General features: G+C 48.6%; 8 protein-coding genes across 8 annotated transcripts; 3 read left to right on the plus strand and 5 right to left on the minus strand.

The window, feature by feature from the left end:
• Positions 1-16: 16 nt before the first annotated feature.
• BKA55DRAFT_552282 (DAHP synthetase) lies at positions 17-1832 on the plus strand. The gene has a single exon (XM_046191421.1). The coding sequence runs from the start codon at positions 268-270 to the stop codon at positions 1681-1683; it is 1416 nt and encodes a 471-aa protein (XP_046057403.1). The 5' UTR covers positions 17-267; the 3' UTR covers positions 1684-1832.
• BKA55DRAFT_552284 (galactose mutarotase-like domain-containing protein) lies at positions 1833-3388 on the minus strand. The gene is made up of 3 exons (XM_046191422.1): positions 2799-3388; positions 2434-2742; positions 1833-2383 (listed from the first exon to the last, which is right to left on the minus strand). The coding sequence occupies exons 1-3, from the start codon at positions 3054-3056 to the stop codon at positions 2009-2011; spliced, it is 942 nt and encodes a 313-aa protein (XP_046057404.1). The 5' UTR covers positions 3057-3388; the 3' UTR covers positions 1833-2008.
• A 149-nt stretch (positions 3389-3537) lies between these two features.
• On the minus strand, positions 3538-6117 carry BKA55DRAFT_56379 (general substrate transporter). Its single transcript, XM_046192431.1, has 3 exons — positions 5603-6117; positions 4755-5530; positions 3538-4704 (listed from the first exon to the last, which is right to left on the minus strand). The coding sequence occupies exons 1-3, from the start codon at positions 5691-5693 to the stop codon at positions 3925-3927; spliced, it is 1647 nt and encodes a 548-aa protein (XP_046057405.1). The 5' UTR covers positions 5694-6117; the 3' UTR covers positions 3538-3924.
• A 3042-nt stretch (positions 6118-9159) lies between these two features.
• On the minus strand, positions 9160-14522 carry BKA55DRAFT_533228 (Rap1-interacting factor 1 N terminal-domain-containing protein; the record flags this gene model as incomplete). Its single annotated transcript, XM_046189439.1, has 2 exons — positions 9160-11466; positions 11514-14522. 2 exons carry the CDS (start codon positions 14520-14522, stop codon positions 9160-9162), a joined length of 5316 nt encoding a protein of 1771 aa, XP_046057406.1.
• A 373-nt stretch (positions 14523-14895) lies between these two features.
• Positions 14896-17111, plus strand: BKA55DRAFT_552290 (guanine nucleotide exchange factor). Its single transcript, XM_046191423.1, has 4 exons — positions 14896-15419; positions 15477-15553; positions 15624-16738; positions 16794-17111. The coding sequence occupies exons 1-4, from the start codon at positions 15305-15307 to the stop codon at positions 16897-16899; spliced, it is 1413 nt and encodes a 470-aa protein (XP_046057407.1). The 5' UTR covers positions 14896-15304; the 3' UTR covers positions 16900-17111.
• Positions 17112-18699: 1588 nt separating this feature from the next.
• BKA55DRAFT_552293 (uncharacterized protein) lies at positions 18700-19452 on the minus strand. The gene is made up of 2 exons (XM_046191424.1): positions 19310-19452; positions 18700-19263 (listed from the first exon to the last, which is right to left on the minus strand). Exons 1-2 carry the CDS (start codon positions 19380-19382, stop codon positions 18854-18856), a joined length of 483 nt encoding a protein of 160 aa, XP_046057408.1. The 5' UTR covers positions 19383-19452; the 3' UTR covers positions 18700-18853.
• Positions 19453-19658: 206 nt separating this feature from the next.
• On the minus strand, positions 19659-20342 carry BKA55DRAFT_589036 (GNAT domain-containing protein; the record flags this gene model as incomplete). The annotated part of the gene is made up of 1 exon (XM_046194872.1): positions 19659-20342. The coding sequence occupies one exon, from the start codon at positions 20340-20342 to the stop codon at positions 19659-19661; it is 684 nt and encodes a 227-aa protein (XP_046057409.1).
• Positions 20343-20760: 418 nt separating this feature from the next.
• On the plus strand, positions 20761-23454 carry BKA55DRAFT_56434 (uncharacterized protein). Its single transcript, XM_046192485.1, has 2 exons — positions 20761-20818; positions 20867-23454. Exon 2 carries the CDS (start codon positions 21156-21158, stop codon positions 23274-23276), a length of 2121 nt encoding a protein of 706 aa, XP_046057410.1. The 5' UTR covers positions 20761-20818; positions 20867-21155; the 3' UTR covers positions 23277-23454.
• The last annotated feature ends 9 nt before the right edge of the window (positions 23455-23463 follow it).

Genomic DNA, 23463 nt, shown 5'->3' on the forward strand with positions numbered 1-23463 from the left:
TTTGTTAACTCACTCACTCAATTAAAATAAACTTCACTTTTTCGGGTGCAGGTGCAGGTGCGGTCCAGGGTGTGTCTTGACCATCTGTCTTTGTTCTGTGACTCACTCACTCTCATCTTGATACAATAACCTCGACTCCTCCACAAATATTCAACAATCTCATAAATATCACAACACACTAATCAAGTCGGGCACTTGATTCTTTCTTTTGTGCGGTTGACTCCGCCAGTTTTGAATCTCTCCCTCATCTCACCTCTTACACACAAAATGGCTTCATCTTCCTCTGCAGGCTGGGAACCCTCCTCCTGGCGCTCAAAGCCCATCAAGCAATCGCCCAATTACCCTGACGCAGAGCCTCTCGCCAAGGCTGTCGAGGAACTCACCCAACTCCCTCCTCTGGTCCATCCCAATGAGATCATTGCCCTCAAAGCTCATCTTCGCGATGTCGCACAAGGAAATGCTTTCCTTCTCCAAGGTGGTGATTGCGCAGAACTCTTCGACTACTGTCGTCAGGGCCCTATTGAGAGTAAGATCAAATTGCTACTGCAAATGAGTGTTGTTCTCATTTGGGGAACCAACAAGAGAGTTGTGCGTATTGGTCGAATGGCTGGGCAGTATGCGAAGCCGCGTTCTAGTCCTACTGAGATGGTCGATGGAAAGGAAGTTCCTAGCTTCAAGGGCGATATCATCAATGGCTTTCGTCTTGAAGATCGAGAGATCGATCCCAACCGCCTTGTAAAGGCCTACCACCATTCTGCTGCTACCCTCAACTACATTCGCGCTGCTCTCGCCTCTGGCATTGCTGATCTTCATCGACCCCTTGACTGGGGTCTGGGACATGTGAGAGACCCAGAGCTAAAGGAGAAGTACTCGGCTATTGCTTCAAGTATCCAGCAGACACTGCGCTTCCTGCAGGTCATCAATGCTCGTCCTGGAGAGCTCGATTCCGTAGAGCTGTTCACCAGTCATGAAGGTCTCCTCCTTGACTACGAGCAGTCTTTGACTCGCTTGCTTGAGAAGCCTACTGCCAGAACCTCAAGCCCTACTCCTGCAGCCGATGACGGCGAGAAGAAGGAGTACTACGATACCTCTGCACACTTCATCTGGATTGGTGACCGTACTCGCCAGATAGATCACGCTCACGTCGAGTTCTTCCGCGGAATTGCTAACCCAATTGGCATCAAGGTTGGTCCTACAACACCAGCCTCAGACCTTCTCTCTCTTCTCCGCACATTGAACCCTTCTTGTGAGCCCGGAAAGATCACTCTCATCACTCGTTACGGTGCTGCCAAGGTGCGCGATCTCCTCCCCACGCACATTCGCGCGGTTGAGGACTCCGAGTACCGTCGTACAGTCGTCTGGCAATGCGACCCTATGCACGGCAACACACTATCCACACCCACGGGCATCAAGACACGTCGCTTCGGTGACATCTACCGTGAGCTTGAGGAGACACTACGCATTCACAAAGAGGAGGGTAGCAACCTCGGCGGTATGCATCTTGAGCTCACTGGCGATGCTGTCACAGAGTGTTTGGGTGGTAGCGAAGGCTTGGACGAGGATGATTTGTCGACAAACTACACTAGTTTCTGTGACCCAAGACTCAACGAGAAGCAGGCCCTTGAGCTGGCTTTCTTGGTTGCGGATCATTTTTCTAGGGAGAATAAGGCACGATCAGCCTGAGGATACGGAGACACTGAAATTTGACATGAAAGAAAAATGTACATTGGAACAAAATAGGAGCAGTAAACAGCATGGCAACAATCTGGAATGAAAGAATGAGCAATTCACTCACTTAGATGCGTTCTGTGAGAAATCTTGAGTGATAGACACAGCACTGATGACAGTGATCTTGTTATTTGGTGCGTTCTTTCATCTCTAATCTAAGCATACGGGCTTGTCTTTCAAAACACAAGTTAATTCATATCATGTCCATCTCAAATTATTGTGCTGCCGTTACGTAAAACTGTCATATCTTGAATCTCCTCACTCCCTCATTCTTGTCAAGTCAAACCAGAGTGATGGTCTGCGCCGCCTCGAAAGCATCACCCTTTTCCAGCTTCTGCCATCCCTTGACAGAGCCGGGCTCAACGCAGAGCATGTTCTTCCAGCCGTCCTTGGGAGAAAAGTCCTTGATACCGGCTGACTTGTCGACCCAGGGGTTCCAGACGACAACCTGGTCGAGGTTATCGCGGACAATACGGAAGCGGGGAGTACCGGATTCTGAGATGACGACTGGGTGCGAGGGACCCTTGGCCGGGGTGTAGATGGAGTCGGTTTCGGCGGAGAAGGTGATGGCGCCGGATTGGGTTGCATCTGAGCTGGAGACCTTGGAGAAGTAGACGGAGTCCTCGAGACCGGTGACCTCTGTGGAAGAGATGTCCTAAGGCAAGTTAGTTCTAGTACCCCATGTATAAGCACTATATAACATACGCTGATCTTGAAGTAAGTGTGAAGAAGGGTCTGGAAGTCGAAAGCAGTGTCGCCATCGTTGGTAACAACAATAGTAGTGTTAAGACTTTCAGGATCAAGCGAGACACTGTAGATGAGAGCAAACTTGTAGGGCCAAAGAGCCTTGAAGTCGTCGCTGATGCTCTCGGAGGAAAGACCAAAGTCGAGCTTCACGCTGGAGCTAGAACCCTCGCTGGTAGACTTTCCAAGGAACTCCCATCGCGAGTTACGAGCAAAACCGTGCTGGGGAAGCTTGGCTACGGGTTCGTGGTCGGGGGCAGTACCGAAGACCTGTAGGTACACAAATTAGACAAGCTATTATGAGGGAGTATTATGGAGTTTCGTACCGGGAAGACGATAGGAATACCTCCTCGAACAGGAGCGCTTCCATCAAGAGCAGCAGACTCGCTGACCCAGAGCTTCTCAGCCCCTGAAGCATCCTTCCAGCTGATGACAGTAGCGCCGTGGAGGAGAACCTCTACGCTCTCGCCGGTAGGAAGAACGGCCTTGACGCGGGAGTTATCGTGGGTGATGTCGACGGCGGGTTGAGGAGGGGCGGCGGGGGTAGAGGCGAGCGCCGAGGGCTTGTTTGGACGGTCGACCATTGTGAATGATTCTGTAGGAATCAAGATAGAGAAGAGGTTGAGATTTAGAGGAGATGGAGCTGGTAGAAGTGAGATAGGTAGAGAGGTAGTGGCGGACTGAGGTGCTCGGGTGGGGTTGAAGGGTCCGAGTGGGGTGAAGAGGTAGAAGAAGAAGACAAGAGCAGACAAATAAAGTGACACTAATAAAGCAGTAAAACACGAGGCTGAAGGGCCTTATAAAGGTGATATTCCGGCTTTTATCCCCTGTAGCTTGGTTCTCTCAGACAATGTTGTATCTGTAAGGTGCTATCCATGCCGTGGATGCTTCAAGTCTGAGAGGAGGTCGATACCCATGTAGGCAATGGCGGGGTAGCTCATGACAGCCAATGATACCCTGAGATCAAGCTGTTTAGTGGAGACCTGCTGCTAAAGTTAGAGCTGTTACCGGCCACACTCAAAGCTGAAACACGTCTCAGATATCGGCTTGTGATACATCAAACCACAAAATATCACACAGAATCTAGCATTTGGTTGGTGAGGCAGCAGTTCTAGCTGTGAATTTGAGCATAATTAGCCATGAGTTGCCTATACGAAAACTCACTCGCAAATCTCATTGACTCATTGTGAGCATCGTGTACTATAACAGTCTCGGAAATACAGTTTCACAATGCAACGGACCGTTGAAGCAGTCAAAGTTACACAAAATTGGTACATTTGCCAAGACTCTTACTCAATCGGGTATCTATATGCTGCTATATGTTTCATCATGACACTTGACCAACTAAATTTCTTCTTCTCTCAACCACTCTAGGGGTATATATCATGCCTCGGTATAGTTTCCAAAGTCACCACTCATAGTATCGGCCGTTCGATCAATGGATAACACCTCTTAGGTCTCTCGGCGTTGGTTCTCTTCGTCATGGGAAGTAAACATGGCAGCGTTGTTACCTTCGCCGCTCTGTCCACTTGAGCTTCCACTTCGATGCTCAACATGTCCTTTCTCTTCAACCTCCTCAATGGCAATAAGAAGGTTTCCATTGTTGTCGTATCGTCGAGGTTCGATCTTGGCCTGCTTGACAACATCGAGTGCGCCCTGGAAACCATGTCCCACCTTCTGGAAGATAGTATCCATTTCTTCCAGGGATCGGTACGCAGTCTCAGGGAAGAAGAAGTAGACCGAAGGAACCATGATGGCATTAATGACAGCAAAGATGGCATATGTGTTGGATCCAATGTTCTCAAATGCTGGAGGGGTGATCATAACTACCAGCCAGTTGAAGATCCAGTTACTCGATGTCGATAGAGCGTTGGCAGGGGCACGGATTCGAAGAGGTGTGATCTCAGCAGGGTATAACCAAGTCATGCCAAGCCAGCCGACGGCGAAGAACGAGTTGAAGACGAAGAGGAAGACGATTCCAACAATCTGACAAGCCCTCGCATCGCTGGAGCCAACGCCAGCAAGGATAGCCATGGATGCACACTGGCCAGCTGCGCCAAAAAGCATAAGCTTTCGACGACCAACTCGCTCAACTAGCCAGATAGCGGGGAGTGAGGCCAAGAAATACTCAGTACCGTTCAGAGCGGCCATGAGAAGGGGCATATGGCGAGTCATACCAAGTCCAGCATAGATGGTAGCGGCATAGTATGTGATCAAGTTGATACCAGAGATCTATATCGATGTTAGTACCTATCTAAGGCATCAGATTTGCTACGCCTTACCTGCTGGAACATTTGGTTGACGTAGGCAATGAGGGTACGGTGGAGGTTCTTGTTGTGGTTTCGAGAGAACAAGTCCGAGAATGACCCCTTGCTCATCTCTGCAGCAGTCTCCTTGATGGCCTTGAACTCGTTGTCGACGTATTTGCTCTGGATATCCTGATTGGCAATGGCCGCAATAACTTCCTTTGCATCTTCATCACGTCCCTTGAGCACAAGCCAGCGGGGAGACTCGGGGAGGTTCATAACAAAGGCCATGATGATAAGGCAGAAGACAATCTGGAACGCCATTGGGAAGCGCCAGCAGGCAGAGGTATCTTGCGCAAAGTACATGCCATAGTCGACCCAGTACGAGATGGTAATGCCGAGTGTGATGAGAGCGCCCTCGATCATGACCAGCTTACCACGTTTATGGGCGGAGCAAGTTTCTGATTGCCACATAGGAACAGTAGATGTGTTGCCGCCGTTTCCAAGACCAGTGATGATTCGTCCGATGATGAAGTGTTCCAGAGTGAACGCAGACGCCTGAAGAGCAGCGCCAATAACCATGATTGTAGTACCGAGCATAATCATTTTCCTACGGCCGAGCTTGTTTCCCAGAAAAATGGTGGCAATGGCACCAAAGAAGCAACCCAAGTTGTAAGACGAAACAGCAATGCCTTGATAGTTAGAGCGGTCCTTTCGAACAGCCGCAGATACTGTGGGATCATCGCTGTGCATGTCGGGGAATTGCTCCATGAAAGGTGCCATTGTCAAGATACCACCCATGACACCTTGGTCTATAATAATTGTTAGTATCTGCTTCCATGGCTTGACTTAGAGCCGTTGTGGATGTAAGTGGTAGGCATTACCATAACCAAAGAGCAGGAAATCGGTTCCAGCAATGGTACTGATGGCATAGTTGAGGGCCTGGCCTCGAAGGCCAAAGTACTTCTTGAACATGATGAAGAGTTCGAAACCGAATAACGTCTCTCCAACTCTAGGTCACTGGGGCAACAATGAAGGTTGGTATCGAGAACGTGAGAACGGTTGAGGCCGGGGGGACAATCGGGCTTATAAAGAAACGCAAGCCCAAGGGTCTTGCATGTCGTACTGCAGAAAACAGAGTCATGTAAAGGAGTACTCGACACTGGATCCACGGCCTCTGAATATCCACCCCCAGGCCATGCGAGAAGCTGGCGTCTGAGATGGGCCTTGGCTACCCATCCATTATTGTCTTGGTCTTGGCCGTTTATGATGGATCCATCGGCCAAAAGTAATAGTGTCTATGACCGTACTGTGCATACAGTAAAGTATACCGAGATCCGCAGTCGCGTGCACCCATGGCCAGCAGGGCAACGATCCCTGCATTACGGCATTGTAAAGTTTTCAGGGTGTTTTACGAACGAGTAAGTGACAGTTCGGCCCTGGGTGTAGCCATATATGGTTTGCTGCTTTTGATCAGTGACTGGCTGCTATTTAGAAAGTCGATAGCATGTCCTCCTCTATATTGCCATCGTGGAAGCATAAACTCGTGGAGAAGCCCCTAAATTTTACCTCTCGCCTCCGCAGGAATCGGGCGAGTTGGGGAAGTAATCATGGGGAACATTCAGAAGGCTGGAGCGTGGGGAATACGACGTCATAGCAGGTCCCTCAACTGAGGGTCCTTCGGGAATATGAAAATCGGGGCACTCAAGGCGTCAGAGTGTTTTGTAGGCTTCTGATCGTCTCATTATTGTAGCATTTTCTGCTGTATTAGCTGTAGCCTTCTTTTTAAAAAATTTCCTGAGATATAAGTCTGTTTGCAATGTTTCATCGAAATCGAACTTCAACGCTGGCTTGGGCCATGGTAGTCGGTTTGCGAGGGAACTTTGAATCGTGATTGGGCCCTCGAGAATCTCTACCGATATCAAACGAAAGTGGGTAAATGAAGCAGCCAAGACCCTTGAACAGGCGAGAGAGAGAGATTTCAGTGTTTTCGTTACCTCGGACGAAGCCTGAAATTCGGGTTCCTAAATGAAGAATCGAGAGAAAATCTGGAGGAGGGAGGTTGTGGCTTCTTCGCGTGATATTGGATTTTCTGGGCAAGGAAGGAACCGTCGAAATAGCATCCTTCCTGCCAATGTCTTGGTATAATACTAGCATCGCCCAGTAATGAGGCTCGACTTTACTCAGCTTGGTCTAGGTATAATTCACAGTCTACTATGACAACTACAACTGAAAAAAGAAAGGTCATATGTAAATGTGGTCTGCAAAACCAGCATCACTCATGATCAATGAAACAGCCAAACTGTTACTACACAGTACAGCACAGTATACTGTCAATGAATTGGCCGTCACGAACGGAATCGACAGTCAGAAACGTGCCATTTACCGCGCTTCAGGCCCTGTCATATTGACGCCAAGAACCAGCTTGCAGTCCACTGACTCCATCACGAACCCGCTGTAGACATCAACCGCCCAATCAATTTTGATAGAGGTATGCAAAGAAAAGGCCTCGCTGGACGGAACAAAAGACCCTCTCCACCGTCTCTGCCCGTGCCTCCGCTTTCAATTCCCTTTTATGGATTACAACGGCTATAAAATGCGGAATTGCTAAACCCCAGAACCCCAGATTGTGTGCGGTTGACGTCATGTTAGATTAGGCGGGCCGAATAAAGCCAAAGCATCGTGATGGCTGCTTAGATGAGATGAGATACATCCTCTCTATCTAAAACAAGTGCCTACAGTCCTCGGGTTGCCTACAAAGGTTAAGAACATTCAGCCTCAGCAAGGGCATCGCCATGAAATTCCCGAACTGGTCAGGTTCAACAGTACGCTGCACCATCGATCGATGCGACTGTCGGACACCAGACCTTATATAGCAGCCATTGAGGGCTCTTCGGAAGGGAACCGATTCATCATAGAGCTTATTCAGACAGAAATGGACCGAGGTCTCGGTTTCCTTCTTATAGTGCAATTGAATTCTACGATATTCATTGGCTGCTTGGTCGGACATTTTTCATGAGCCACTTGACCCCTTTGGGTAACCTTCTTCAACCTCATTCAAGTTGACTTCAAGACATCAAGGCAGTAAAAAGCCCAGCCATAAGAATAATCAGAGGACACTATTGTAGCAGGCATGACTCGACCCTCCACTTCGGTCTTTACAAGGGTACAGATTGAACCGTTGTGACTGTCAGTCCATTGGGTCGACATCTACTCCGTACACCAGCTTGGAGGCATGTGTCCTGTTTGTCGAGGTAAGTTTCGTCTAAAAAATCATACGAATAAATAATTTATGCTCTCACTTAACAATATGAAGGGTTAGAGCCTTTGTCTTGTCAAGATTTGTGTCTTCTTTTTCGGTTCTTTTGCAACAGCGTTGTGAGGCCATCACCACTTACACCAATCGACGCCATTCCATTTTGAGTAACTGCTTAAATCTTCATTCTCAACCTCATGGCATCTACCATCCCTCAAGTCGTTGCCCTTAAAGTCCCTGCATGTCATACCACGATGCCCTCGTACGAGAAAATTCTGATCAAACCACTCAATGAGAGACACCAACGGTGAGAAACCTGCAAACACCCATGTCACCAACTGAACAGACATGCACATCATTACTGTGTTGGTTCCCCGCCGTGGGAATCTGCCTGGCGTAGGCATCGCGCCGGCAATTTTTCCTTGATGTGAAGAACAATTGAGCGTCTTGTAAACCCATGACCCCGGTCCTTCATCAGAGCTGAATCATGCCAGGCAGCAGCAAAACGCCAAATCTCAAGATGTTCATGAACGAAGGACTTCCATCTGGTGCAGTACTTACTGAAGCATACAAATTGATTATTGAGAACCGCGTATCACTACGATTCACCCTTTCTAGAACATCGATTTCACACAGTATCAATTAACAAGGTCCTTCTGTTACACCAAGATCCAAAACCTTGATCGATAATCGACCCTCTTCCCCGTGGCACACCGCAGCTCTCTTTATCGGATTACCCGGTTAGGAACCCCCGAAGCTCCTCAAAGATTCCATCTGACGATCCTCCACATTATCACATTATGCTTCCCCGTATTATTTTCATGGAGAATGGTGAATACATACACACGGGACGTGTGTTCCTGACTCGTAAAGCGGAATGATTACTACTTTTGGTATCAAGATCTCACTTGCATCAACTGAAGCATCTACCAGCTATAATTGTTGGTACACTGTTTCTCTGGACACGTTGACATGGCATATTCATCTCGTCATTTCTTTGATTGTTTTCTTTCTACAGAATATGTAAATGTACAGGTATCCATGCAATGCTGTTAACCAGATAAGTGGCAGGCAACTCAGGCAACTCTGTACATGGAGGTGAGGTATTGTATTATAAGCAGTTCCCAAGAATAAAAACCCCTTGCGCGCCGATGACAATGCTTCCGTCTTAAATTCATTTCCTAATCAATGTCTTCCTCGTCGTTCTGCTGCGAAGAGCTCCCTCTTCATATCCATAAGCATGTCTTCTAGCTGGTAAACCTCATCACGACTAAGTGCTGCCGTTTGTAATTGCTGTAGTCCACCACGAAAAGTGTCCATGATCGATCTTGTCTTGTGTGGTACTGGCGTTTCTTCTTCGTCTTCTTCTTTGGGTTCGGCAATTTCGTCTTGGCCCTCCTCTTCTGTTTGCGGCTGATCCTCCCGGACCTCTCCTTCCCCTGATTCGCTGTCAATTGGCATAACTTCCATAGAGTCTTCAATGACTTCATCAGGCTCCTCAAGTTCAGGCTCTTGGCTTTGCGAGGCTGCAAAGGACTCTGTCACTAGTTGAGACATCAGTTCTTCGTCCGTGTCCCCGTCGTCCCGTACATCGTTCGACTTTGTCTGAGGCGCTTCAGATGAAGATGATCGTGTGGATCTTTTGGTGGGCGACGCCTGTGCTTCTCGGTTTCGTAGCTCCTTGCCCTTTTGTCCTGCATTTCGTCTGGATGACCGTCGTACAGTTGGAACAGGTGAGGCCGTTTCTTGAGACGTTGATTGACTGTCTTCAACCTGTTCTGGTCCTGGTGGCTCGGCAGACCGTCTCTTTTTGCGGCGCGTCTCAGCATACACGGCGCTTCGCTTTCTCTTCCTCTTGCTGCCAGTTTGGTTTGTATTTTGACTCTCGGTCTTCTCTGGGCTTGCTTCGACGGGCGTAGAGGGAACGACACTTGATGGCGAAGGCTCCTTTGTGTCGTTCTGTTCTTCCCCGGGTGGGGTCTCACCCTGAACCTCAATACACTTCTCGGGAGATGCAACGTTCTTCTTCTCGGGAGAAATAGAGACGGAGTTGTACTTGTCAAATGGAAGATGACACCGTCTTGATTCAAGTTCGACCACAAATCTCATGAGACTACTTTCATCGCCTTCACTGAGTGCAAAAGATGAGTCTTGATTCTGGCTGTTAGCCACCTTGGGATCAGTCTCAACGACCTGATCGTCAACAGCCTTTGCAGGGCTGCTCCTGGCGTCCACAAACTCATCGTCTGCGGATTTTGGTGTTTCTAGAACCTGTGCTGGGGGCGGCGCGGTTCGTTGGGGGCTAACCAGTTGGCTGAGGGTAGGTGGTTCGATCTGTTCCTCCTTAATCTCTTCCACGTCTTGGCTAGGAGGCGCATCTGGCAGTGCCTCCGCGTCTTCAGTTACCACCTCTTGGCTAACAAGACTCGAAGGAATGACTTCTTCCTTCTTTGATGATTCTACCCTCCTCCTGCGTCGCTTAGACCGTGTGTTCTTGCCAGAGGTCTTGTTCTTAGCAGAGGGAGTCCCCACCTCAGCTTGGTCTTCAGTGGTCTGTTGACTGGCAGAGGGCGAACCAGGTGGTGAAGAAAACTGCCAGTTAACGATCGAGTCTCTAGCCTTTGATCGAGTTTGTATTTCAGATAATAGAGGGTTGCGTCTCGGGTCTGGTGGTGATGAAGGTGGGTCATTTAAGCCCTCAAGATGAAGAGCTTGGCCACGTCGGGGAGTGGGTGTCAGATTAATAAACTCATCGTAAGAAGCTGCGCGTTCAGGAGTAGTTTGAAGTTTGCTGGACTTTTGTATCTCAGCATCTTTGGAGCTCTCCTCGATCGCAGCTTGTGCTCGGGTCCGTGGGCTCGATCGGATACCGGGATATAGACCGGCATTTTCTTCTTGTCGTTCACGAACCTCCATCTGTCTTTCAGTGAGATGTTGAGACTCCTCGACCAACGGTGATGAGACAATTGGAGCAAATTGAATTTGAGAGTTGTCGTGGCGAAGACGGGGTGTGGTGGTTCGCTTCGCCGATTTTGTTTTTGTAGATTCAGGGGTGGCGTCTCTGCGGCGCTTTCTAGTCGCCGCACCCCTTAGACTCATCCTTGATATGGATGGTGCAGGCGAGACTGCTTGCTCAACGCCTTGCCCCGATGACTTGGCAGATGATAGGGCGACGAAGCTCAAATCTTCCTGCGAATCGACAAAGGTTTGTGCTTGGGCTCCGAACTCGCCACTGGAATCTTCCATGCCAGGGAACGAGACATCAACCTTTGGCCGTAAAGAAGCTATAATCGACTTGAGGCTTTCAGAGCAGTCCAAGCTTTCTTCATCTTTTACTAGAGCGTTCCACGTCTCCGCCATCTTGTTTACGATGTGACGATGTTTACTTCTAAAACCGGCGGCAACAAGGGGCTCAATTGTGTTGAGGACCTTGTCCTCCAATCGGCCGAGTGTCAATAACTGGCCACAAATGTTGTCCCACAGAGTCCGTACCTAGAGATAGTTAGTACGTAAAAGAGTGTAACGTCGGAATGACTTACAGGTCCGGAGACAGGAGAGTCGCTGCGCAATAGCTTGTGCGCCTTTTCATCCTTAATCCAGGGAACGAGTCCTGTTTGTAACTTGGGAAGGGTTTTGATGCCATTTTGCGAGAAGGATGCAACGATGAAATCGTTGACGTTCTCAAAATAGGCCACCATCTTTTCATTGTTGCATTTGGCTTCATTTTCGTAGAAGTATTTCATACTCTGGCCTTGAAGCTGGTAAAGATATTGGAACGGGTCAAATGAGGAAGATCGTGATGCCGTGGGAGGTGCACCCCAAAGTCGTCGCCGAGCAGCCTCGACAGCCTGACGATCTCGGGGTAGCTTAGCAATCTTAAATAGCGCAATCGCTACCGCCAGAGCCATTTGGTTTGATCTCTCGGAATCCTCGAAGAAGTTGTCCGTAACAATCTTGGCCAGAGGCTCGACAAGACCAAGAGCTCGACCTGCATCTCCTGACTCTTGAGCGATGTGGTCGGATAACAGGTTGAAAAGAGAGAACCACTGTTCTTCAGGGAGCGTAGGGTGCGAAACAAGTCCTCGTTCGAGAAGCGATACTATCTCTCGGTATTCCGGACCAAGTAATCTCTCGCTGCTGGGTGGTAGCGAGCCGGATGGCGATGGGTTTTGGTCCAGCAGGGTACGGATGTTCTGGGCAGCGAGAACCCATGGACCGTATGGTGAAAGAGCGTCTCGCGGCAAGAGTCGAAGCATCTCTCTAGACAGCTCAACTCGAGCTCTTGAAGATTTGCCTTGGAAGAATGGATCAAAGACAGCTAAGAAGCACTCAGCGAGATCTTCATTGTCAGCTAAGCCAGATGGTTTGGAACAGAGTATAGAGAATAGGTGGCAAAGCGGCGTCTGAACAGTGCTATTTGACTTATCGGTTCGATCAAGTCGGCTAGGGGTTGAAGCAGGCTCAAAGGTATTAGCAAGAGACATGGATAGTTTCTTCTCAGTGAAGGGGAGCAGGCCAAGGTTGCGGACAAGGACATCGACATAATGCCGAACACTCGACAAATATTTTGTGCCAACAGACTCAGACCCTTCGGGCACTCCGGTTGACCACATCTTGGACAACAAATCGAAAGCTTGGGCGATGAATCTCGCTGTCTCGTCGGTCACCTTGATATCCTTTGCTGAGGCGACAGCGATAGAACCAACGAAAGCTTGCCATAGCCTATAGGCTAAACTTTCGGTATTGGCTAAGTCGTTGAATTTCTTCTCCAGAATTGGCCCAACAAGGCCGAAGATCTTCTCAGAATTTCGACGAGCCCATCTTGAGTCGATCGAAGGCAGCTCCTCGGGGCTTATGGGAGCAATGTCCCTGATCCGATCGTCTTTCCAGCTTCTCGGGGTCGAAACGTCGAGGAGTCCGGTCACCATCCGTGTCGCTTGCGTGACATAGTCAGCAGAAAACTCGAGTTGCGCATCGACATGAATTAGCTGTTCCATAATAGGTGCAAGGACAAAATCCCAGGCAGCGTCGATCCATGTGACATCTTGACTAGGTCGGAAGGCATAGTAACACATATTGCAAATGCCACTCATCACTGTCCTACGAAGTTTCATGGCTTCCTCCGGCTGCTTCGAATTGAATTTGCGCCGTAGTTGACTTGCCAGGGGTTGTGCCATTATACCCAGTGACTTGGGGGGCAATTTGTTGCTGGTAATTGAAAGATAGACATATCGATTCCAAGCGTAGTTGGCTTCCTGCTTGGTCTGCAAATCGGTACAGTTGAACGAGTCCTGCGCAATCTTGAACCATGGAGCGAAGTGTTGCCACCGGCTGAGGGGGCACTGTAGAAAAAGGGTAACTACACCCCATATCTGCGGGACAGTCGACAAAAGTTGCTTCTCTTTGAGCATGGTGTCGAGTTGCTGGATGTAAAACTGTATGTATGGTTGTTTCTTGTCCGTCGTTTGCAGAATCTCGGTCACCTTGCGCATCACGGGCTTCTCATTTCGCAGCGCAAAGCCAGCTTCCGTGCCCAAGAGAATCGCTTGCGCTCGAATGTCTCGAATCGTACTAAGCATATCAATGAACAAATCCTCTAACCAGGCCGTATGAACAGCCATATGGTTTCGAGATTGTTTCACAAGGCGCTTGTAAATCTGGATACGGCCCATGATGATACTCTTGCCGGTCAAATGATCCTCGATGTTGTGTAACGATGTGACTAACCGACCGACTCGATCCGAAGACATGACTTTTGGGGAAAAGGACTGGAAAGCAACGACTTGCATAAGGTGACGTGCCAGGTCTTTCGAGAGTGCTGGGTCGGAGAAGCATCGAATGCAGTGGTCAATTATGAAGACGCCGAAGTCGGATGTGAGGGATGAAGCAATGGCTGGAAAATGCAAAAAGGTCGTTAGAAGGTTGAGGGCTTGGATTATAAGGGAAGAGTCGGGAGACCCTTCATCCTTTTTGGATTTGACATCTCGTTCGATAAAGGACATGAATAGGCTCATCTTGTCTTGTAAGGCAACCCGGTCCGGCAGGTTATTGGAAGCCTTGAGAGCTCGAGAGAGCATCATATATGCATCGAGTCGCGAGTCCCGGTCGGGGCCGGCGAGCTGTTTTATTGTCGAATCCAACATTTCCGCGATACTAATTTGGCTTGAGAGACCGTTGGGATGGCCATTAAGAGGTGAAGCAAGAGGGTTGGGAGACGGTGACGGCTTGAGGATACCCTTAACGGGCCTCGATGAGGCGGAAGGTGTAGTAATCGGTGACGATCTGAAAAACTTGGATGCTTCTCGATATTCGGTATGGCTTGACCATTCGACCTTCTTCCTTATCCGCCTCGAGCTTGAATTGGTGTTGGTTGCCCCGGTCGACGATGGTGTATTAGCGCCTGGTGGTGTCTGAAGACTCAGTCTTGGGTCGATGGGACGACCGACTGAAGCCTTCATAGGAGCTAGTTTATCTGGCAAAGATTCTCGTGGAGGTGTTGGCGGTCGAGGAAGTTCGTCGAGGGTGGTGGCCTTGGCTGAAGATGCCATGGCTGCCAGGCAGCTTTGGCGATCTAGACAGCAGTGAATTGGCCAAGAAACCACTAAAAACGCATGCGAATATTAAGGGGATTAAGATTGGAACAGTGAATTTCGCTGCGACTAAAAAAGTGCAACCATTTGTATACAATCGCAAAGAGAACGAGTGAATCGGTGTAGTTTCAGCTGGTGATATTGCGTAGCGTTGAGGACTTTGAGTATAGCAACTAGAGCCTGGAGTAAGTAAATGCTTGACCGATCCGCGCTTCAATTCTCCGGGCCAACGCGCGAAGCGAACGCGATTTTTAGATGAGCAACCGTGAATCAATTAAAGATTCAGGGACCGTGCGCGTCTGGCGCCCCAGAATCGAGCTCCTGTCTGTTAGGTGTCTTTCATCGCTGAGGTAAGCGAAATCCTACGTGTTCCCACTACCTACAGATCAACCGGAGGCGCTATCGATAAAGTGCTAGGTACATTGGACCCTTTTGTGTCAGTGAAGCACATGCCAGAACAGGTCTCGAGAGAGCTACGGCTTGGACCTCAATATTGGCCATGCTCATTAATAGGTAAAGTTCAAATGTTACAAAAGGAGAAGTGAGAGAGCATTCATGATGTCCTGTTACGCTCTGCACACATATCACATCCACCAAAATTGCCTATAGTACTCCGTCTTAAAATGCAATAACACGTTTTGTTAGTGGCTGATGTCCAGTTTCTATCATCTTCTCCCCACTCATCTTAAACCATCACACCTACCATCAACATCCCCCTCTCCACTCATCCTCAAATCATTATGGCCGCCAAGCAGCCTTTTGGCATACCCACAGGGGCTCAGAAGCTCAAAAATGTCACGGAACTGGTCGAAGCCCTCACCGCAGATCTCGAAGAAGATCAGTTTCTTCCAGATGGTGAGTCTCCTGACTGAAAAGGATATTAAATACATCATCTCCTAATGCTGTAGACAGACCGCGCCACAGCTCTGGAGCAGCTTAAATTATACAGTCGAGACCCAAAGAATGCCGAACCTCTCTACTCGGAAGCAGTCAGCGCACCCCCTGTCCTCCGTCCGTATGAGGGTCAAGCCGACCTGAAGTAGTGCTAACTTTGATCAGGGCTTCATTATGCTCCTTCGCCATGCCTATGATAAACCATCTACCAAATCGGCTCGTGCTGCATTGCGGGTTATAGCTAATTTGATGCTTCTCGTCCCTCCCACGCGGCATATGTTTGTCGACAAGGGTTTTGCTCCCAAAGCCATCAAAGAACTAGACACAGGAAATTATGATGATGAATTTCTCAACTCTCGTATCCTATTCCTTACTACCTATGAAACAAAGATCGACCTGAAGGACCTCCTCGATAATGAGAAACTGGCCGATCGCATTATCAACAACCTAGCAAAGCATGCAGAGGAAATGGATACCAAGGCCAAGACTGACCCCATGCAAGACATGGCGCTCACCGAAACCGTAAAGCTCTTGTTCAACGTTACACACTGGTGTAAAGAGAAAGCCTCGTTATTCGATCCCGCAGTTCCTTATTTGATAGCTGTACTGTTCAAGGCCGATGTTTCGCAAACGAAGCCACTTGACCCTCCAGTCGGTTTCATCATCAACGGCTTCCTCAACCTTGACCTGAGTACACCAGAGAGCCAAGAGGCTCTTCACCCCAAGAGCGATCCTGAGAGGGTAGTATCCAGGGTGATCGACATCCTAGATGTCGCCATTCGAACCGTTCCCGACGAGCAGAAGGATCCTTCCGTTGTGCCAGTCCTTGGCCTCGTAAGAACGATATACGAGCATGCGCCTGAATCTAGCAAAGCGTTCATTCGCGAAAAGCTCTTGCCGACAGAAGAAGAGAGGAAAGATGTTCTGGGCAGGGGACACAGCTTACCGGCCAAATTGCTCCAAAACAGCAATAATCCCATGGCCCCGTCATTGCGCAACCTGATCCAACATGTCCTTTTCGAGCTGTCTGATAAGGACGCCTCTAAGTTTGTCGAGAACGTTGGCTACGGCTTTGCATCTGGCTTCCTTTTCCAGAACAACATCCCTATTCCAGCTTCGGTTGCGGAGGCTCACGGCGCTGGTGATGCGGCCAAGGCGCAGAAGCCAGTCAACCCTATCACTGGCCAATTTGTTGATGCTGAGAAACCAGTTGACGAGCCTGAAATGACGGAGGAGGAGAAGGAACGAGAGGCTGAAAGGCTCTTTGTGTTATTTGAACGGTAAGTTCACATTTCCTATCCACTCACTTGTTGCACAGAGTTAATAGGCCTTCAGATTGAAAAAGACGGGCATCATTGACGTTCAGAACCCGGTGGAGGCTGCTGTGAGGGAGGGTCGTTATAGAGAACTCAAAGATGATGAAGTGGAAGAGCTTGATTAGTAAAACCCAGTGGCTCTCTCCTCTCATTATTAGCATGTTGAGGTCTGACGCTTTGGTCGTTCGGCTGTGATCTCATTTCAAGCGGAACCTTGCAGATTGGCGGGAACAAAAGAAAGCATAGATACATACATTAGTGTAGTAGCCTTCATTAACAAACGATTAGTCGTATTGTAATAGAGAGTATGACTAACGTATTAAGCCAAGTGTTCGATAGCCATGGTTTCTTCTCAAATGTAGATATTCACTGACTCCTGACTTGCATCCAATATCATTAAGTCCTCCACAGACGCTTCCGTTTTCCAAATTAATTCATTCAACAACCCAGAAGAAGTACCTTCATTATCTCTCCCACCTTCATCTATACCCTACCTAGGTGTATTCACATTATCCCACACAGCCGCCTATCTTCGATATCGCACGTCCTGTACCGCTTCGGCCCTTAGCAGCTGCCACCACTGCCAACGCTACAGGTTGTTTATTTTCCGTTCTCAAATAATCCCCTCCTTAGCTGTTCTTTGCACGGTTCAAGTCGGCAAGGCGTTATATCTAGGAGTCTAGGTAAATCTCATCTCACCTTTATTTCAAAACTTTAATAATTTAATGAAAATATTAGGGTCAGAGTCGCGCAACACCATCAGCAACACGATTTTCCTTCAACGAGCAAACTTACGCAAGGACCTGAAGTCTGAGGAAGACCTAATCGTCGCGGCGGCAAATTATTTCACTTCTCCTTCACTCTCCAGCAAGATGCCTCCTCCCAAGTCTGTGCCCACTGTCTTCTATGCGCGCGATAAGCCGCCTTTGGAGGAGCACAACAGGTGAGTTCTTGAGCTCCCTATCTCGTTCTATTAACTCCACACGCTTATATGAAAATCTCAGGCCTCGTGCTAGTATTGAGGGGGATGATGATGATGATGAAGAACCCGTGCCAAAGGTTGTCTCTGACCTTGTGGGCTATGAGAGTTGCGAGGAGGAGCTTGAATCTCCTGAGCCTGAGGATACCGAACAGGACGCTAAGCCTGAGAAGCGCGCTCTCTCTCCGGAAGAGGAGAGGGATGATGAAGCCGCAAATGCGAAGGTAGCTCCTCCTGTCAAACGCCAGCGCCGCTCGCAAGTGAACGGTTCAAGTTCAGTCACACCTCGTCGTTCTAAGCGTGTCGCATCCACTGCGAGTCTGAAGGATGAAAATGCTTCCGCCGTGAAGAAGGAGAAGCCCGTTACTGGAAAGAGAGCTCGTGGTCGTCCTCCAGCCAAGACCAGAACGACCAGCCGCAAAACTGAAGCAGTGTCAAAGAGAAGCCCCGGGCGCCCTCCTGCCAGAAAGAAGGCTACGCGTGGCGAGTCTACTACCGAATGGGAGGTTGAGAAAATCATGGATTCGCAAGTTGACGCTGATTCCAAGGTACTTTACTACCAGGTCAAATGGAAGGGTTTTGGCAACAAGGAGAACACTTGGGAGCCTAAGAAGAACCTGAGCAAATGCAGCAAGCTCGTCGAGGATTTTGAGAAGGAGCACTGAGTATTATGGTGGTATGCGACTTTACAGCAATGGGGACTTTTTGGAATGAATCAAATCTATGGGCAACTGTCACGGGAATAACTGCTAAAGGCAGCCAACAAGGAAAGGTCTGGCTAAAATTGCTCTATGGGAAGTGAACCGCGGGAACCAAAGCGAGCGAATTGGAACAGTATCTAGATGGAATTATCTCGATTATTACTTCGACATTACTTCGAGGCAGCGTTGTCAAAGCCTTTCAGCATAGGGGAATGAAACCCGAGTGCTCTTCTATAAGACTGACACATCTCCGTTGGAAGGGTATAATAAAATACAGCGGCTTCATTTATGTTGAATGTGATGATTGCTACATATCTGATTGCTTTAGCAATACATTGTTGTTTCGTTTAATTTTCCCGGCCCAATAACGTTTTACCTTCCCACTCATGTCTACATTCCTTACTGAAACAAAGTTGAGGAACCCAGAGCCGCTCCAGCAAGAGGAAGCAGGCTTCGGACCAAGTTCAAAACTCCCCATCTTCCAATCAACGTAGCCACGTCCTCCGGTGAAGCATCCAAGGTTCCAGCAGACGCCTTGAACAAAAGGTCGTTGGTTGAACTCATGAAGATAATGGTAAAAGGGACGATGGAGATAGTCAGAGCAGCACTGGCAGCCAGCCCCTTCCAGGTACGGCCTTGTTGGTTCGCTGTATAAGCGGCGTATAGATAGGCGAGTGCTGTTGTTCCAGCAAGTTTGGGCATGAGAGTGAATCCACGGCTGAAGAGAACCTGCCAAACGGAAACACTAGGGGCGCCTGATAGTTTGAGGGCGGCTGGGATACCAGCAAGCGAAAGAGAGGCAATGAAACCTAAGATTATTAGTCTGTGTCTCATGATCTGACTTTGTGGTCTTGCCTGATGCATAGGCTGAGCCAGTGATGCCTGTGGCAGTGGCCAGGAGAGAAGGGAGGGGAACAGAGATAGGCATTGTACACAAATGATAACTCCTTATAAACGTCTTATTCTAATATGTCAATTGATCTGATTCTACAATAAGTTGATGTTGCTGAAGTCATCGTCATATATATCGGCGAAAAGTGGAACCCCGTCCGGACCCGGAAACTCTCACGGACTTCCTGAGATGTCCGGTCGCGTCCTTGTCCATTTCCCGCATCATTATTGACCAAAGACCCTCTTCCTCGGATCAGGCCGATTGGTCAAATGGCCTCTTGTATGTCCCTATTTGGTTGTCGACCTCGCTTGGCTAAACGATAACCTTTCCCTTGCGAGCAACAAACCCATGTAGGGTCACTTCTTGAGAATCGTCTTTTGTATCAGCTTCCACCCACGACGATACGAACTCGAAACCAGCCTTCTTGAGGACGTTTTGGCTCGGGGCATTTTCGCTCATTGTGGCGGCTGAGATGCACTCCTGTTTGGCTTCGCCGTCCTCTTCAAGAACTGTGTTCTTGTCCACTGTGAGCTCAACTTCGTTCCTTGGCAACGACCACCACTTATCGAGGTAGACTTTCATAAACTCAGACGCATAGCCTTTGCCCCAATGCGCTTTCAGAAAGATATATCCCAGAGCCGGCCAGCCAAGTTCACTCGACCATACGCAGGTGCCTCCTAATCCGATGGGCTCACCAGTCTCAATAAGAGAGACGACCCAATCGTATCTCTCGACATCCTTTGGAGGTATGCGAAGACTCAGGCTCTTTTCAGTTTGTTCCATGTCAATATCGGGACCTCCTTGCGACGACCATTTCATGCCATCTGGTTCTGTGCGAAGAGCTCGAAGAAAATCGAAATCATCCTCAGTCATAGGACGCATTGATAAACGTTCTGATCGAAAAGTACTTCGTTCATGATTTGGTGGAAGTGGATAAACGGGAAGTGTTGTCTTGACTGTTACGAAGTCAATTGAAGAAGGTTTGGTGGACTCCATGTTGAAACTTTAGGGTAAGTTGAGTTGAACGAGGGGGTGATTATCGTGAGTACAAGTCTCTGAAATCCAAACTGATCGTGAGGAGCTCTAGACCTCATATATCTTCCATCTCCGTTGTCACTCCGAGATCGTCTATATTAAATCAAAGAATTGTGAGTCACGGGCTATCATGACAGTTAATTATGAGTCGAATCAGCATCCTTCAATTTCAGGTGTGACAAAAGTTCCCCTCGGCACCCGACGACTGGGGCAATATTCGCGTTCACTACGTATGCCTTCATAGGTGTCAAAAGGCCTGAAACCTGAATTCAGGTGCGAAATTCACGAAACAAAGAGACGGCTAAGTTTATACTAAGTTATTCTAAATTATCTGAAATTAATATAAATACTTTCTTAGGTTCAAAGCCTCAGTTTTCAGCCATCCCCAAGCCCGTTCACGATGCCTGGACTAACTAAAACCGTTGAGAGTTAATAAGGCTAGCCTCACTCAGCCTTAGGATTGCAATGCATGCTAATTTATGCAGGGAACTTGATAGGCAGAAAGGGAATCAGGGTCGAGACAAAAGACAAATGTCACCCAAAAAAATCTAAACGTCACTAAAGTCGAGTCGGGTGGGGCCGCGCCGGCACTTCCACTGTCTCCTACAGGTATTCAATTCTTACTGTTATTTGCTTACTTGTCTTGCTTTAAGTTAAACTCCAACGCATATAACGACTCCAACGCCAAGATTATTTGAAATAGTCATTACGGAAACCTCGGTTTAAGTCACCACTACCGAATTCTTTATATATTATAGGCCTTGATCCCCCAGAATGAGTTCCCGCGAAGGTCGTCCAGCCAAAGTATTGAGCTGTTCAAACTGCCGCACACGCAAAATTAAATGCGACAAGATACAGCCATTATGCGGTCAATGTTCTCGCTTTGGTCTCGACTGTGTCTTTCCCTCAAGAAAACCAACAAGACGTGCTCCAAGACCTCGCCAGAGTGAACTACTCGATAGGATCAGTCGTCTTGAGAGTATCGTCAACCAAGCTGACCCCGCCAAACTGAAGCAATTGGATGAGGGTGATATCCAGAGTCTCCGAGGCACAACTTCACTTTCGGCAACGCTGGATAACCGCTGTGATGAATCTCAAGCAGTAGCGACGCAGGCTGCTAATTTAGAGACCGGTGAACAGTATCTTGGCTCCGGCTTCTGGGGAAATTTATGTGCTGAGGTTGAGGGAATTCGACAAGCGTTGAATCAACCTTCTGAAGACAGTGATGACGAAGAAGAGGGCGAAAGCCCAGAGTCAGTAGATATGGCATCTAAGGGTCCTTCGGGCTTCTTACTTGGAAACTCGGATTACACATCCAGGCAACCTTTAATACACCCTCCACCGAATATAATGATACGGCTTTGGACTATTTACACCCGTAATGTCGATCCTCTTATGAAAATTTTGCATCGACCTACCATCAGCAAGCACTTCCAAGCTTATATCGAGTCACCGACAACACATACCTTCACTCCCGAGATCAACGCTGTCTTGTTCGCCATCTACTTTTGCGCAGCTGTTTGCCTGACACCGGAATCATGTTTGAAGCAGTTGGGCGAAAACAAAGAAATCCTCACAAGGCGATACCGTGTTGCGGTTGAGAGGGCGCTCGCCGAGGCAGACTATCTCAGCACAACCAAGATCGAGCCTCTACAAGCTCTGACGCTCTACACAAGCATGATGCGTGTGCACTTACATGACCGGACGTCTTGGGTTCTTACATCACTTATTATCCGGATCGCACAAGGACTCAACCTCCATCGCGACGGTGACGGTCACCGCTTTACACCGTTTGTTGCCGAGATGAGGCGCCGTTTATGGCATTTCATCGTTGTTCTCGATATCCGCGGCTCAGAAGACCGTGGTTCTGACGCGACGCTCACCCGATCAGGCTTCGATACCATGGAGCCTACTCCCATTGACGATGACGATTTCGGACCTGATTCAATAGGTCCTTTGATACCCAAAACAACGCCTGCCGAGAACGTTGTCTGTTTGTGTACTGCTATGTGCTCAGGCATCTTCGGCTTCATATCACACCCGCATTACAGCCCCAGAGGCGAGCCAGAACATTTCTTATATACCGAAGAGGAGCTCATTTCTCATATACGTCAACTAGAAACCAGTTTTATCCACACTGCCAAACCTTCACATCTCCCCTCTATCTACGCCTCTGAAATTGCTCGCATCGTCATTCTAAAGCTCTGGCTCAATATTCAATATCCTTTCACCGGTGGACCAGCTCCCGACCGACCCCGAGTTTCAAAGGAGACCATGCTGCGTACTGCGATCTCGATTATCGAGCTGCGAGAACGTATGACGAAGAATCAGTGGGAGGATCGGTTTGCCTGGTGGACAGACACCTATGTGCAATGGCATCCTCTCGCAGTTGCATTGGCAGAACTCTGCGTGCAGACAGAGGGAGAGTTGGTAGACAAGGCTTGGGTGGTTGTGGAAAGGACATTTCCGTCGTCACGAGAGCACATTGCAGACACAGCGAAAGGTTCCCTTTGGAGGCCGATCAAAAAGCTGCTCAAGAAAGCAAGAGCGGCGAGAACAGAAGCGCTTCTCAAGCGTATGGACTTTAATTCCAGCATGAACCTGGATCCTGCGACCTCTTTCATACCCCCAGCAATGAATACTATGGCTCAACCATTGCAGTATGGTACGAACCAACGGATGAATATTCCGTCGTCGGGGCCAGGTTTGACATCACAGTACGACACGAGCAGTATGGATCCTTCAATACTGTTCGATCCACCAGAAACATTGAATCTCGACTTTGGCACGGGCCTGGAGCAAGGCGTGCCTATGGAATGGACATATTGGACAGAATTTTTCAACGATACACAGATAGAAACATCTCCAGGGAGCGGGACAGGCGAGTCGTCATAACAGTTCACAATCGGTAGTCATTGCTAGTTTTTAAATCCCAATTCAATTGTTTTCACACCAGGCAGCATCCGCATGCTCAGAATTTTTGGTTCATTCGTTGCCCGTTTTATTGAGCAAAGTCAGTTGATATTTCCATGATCCGTTGTAACACCCGCAGAGCCCAACCGTCCTCTAAACCCAAATCATT

The sequence above is a fragment of the Fusarium redolens genome, assembly GCF_020744475.1.
Source record: "Fusarium redolens strain MPI-CAGE-AT-0023 chromosome Unknown BKA55scaffold_1, whole genome shotgun sequence".
Lineage (NCBI taxonomy): Eukaryota > Fungi > Ascomycota > Sordariomycetes > Hypocreales > Nectriaceae > Fusarium > Fusarium redolens.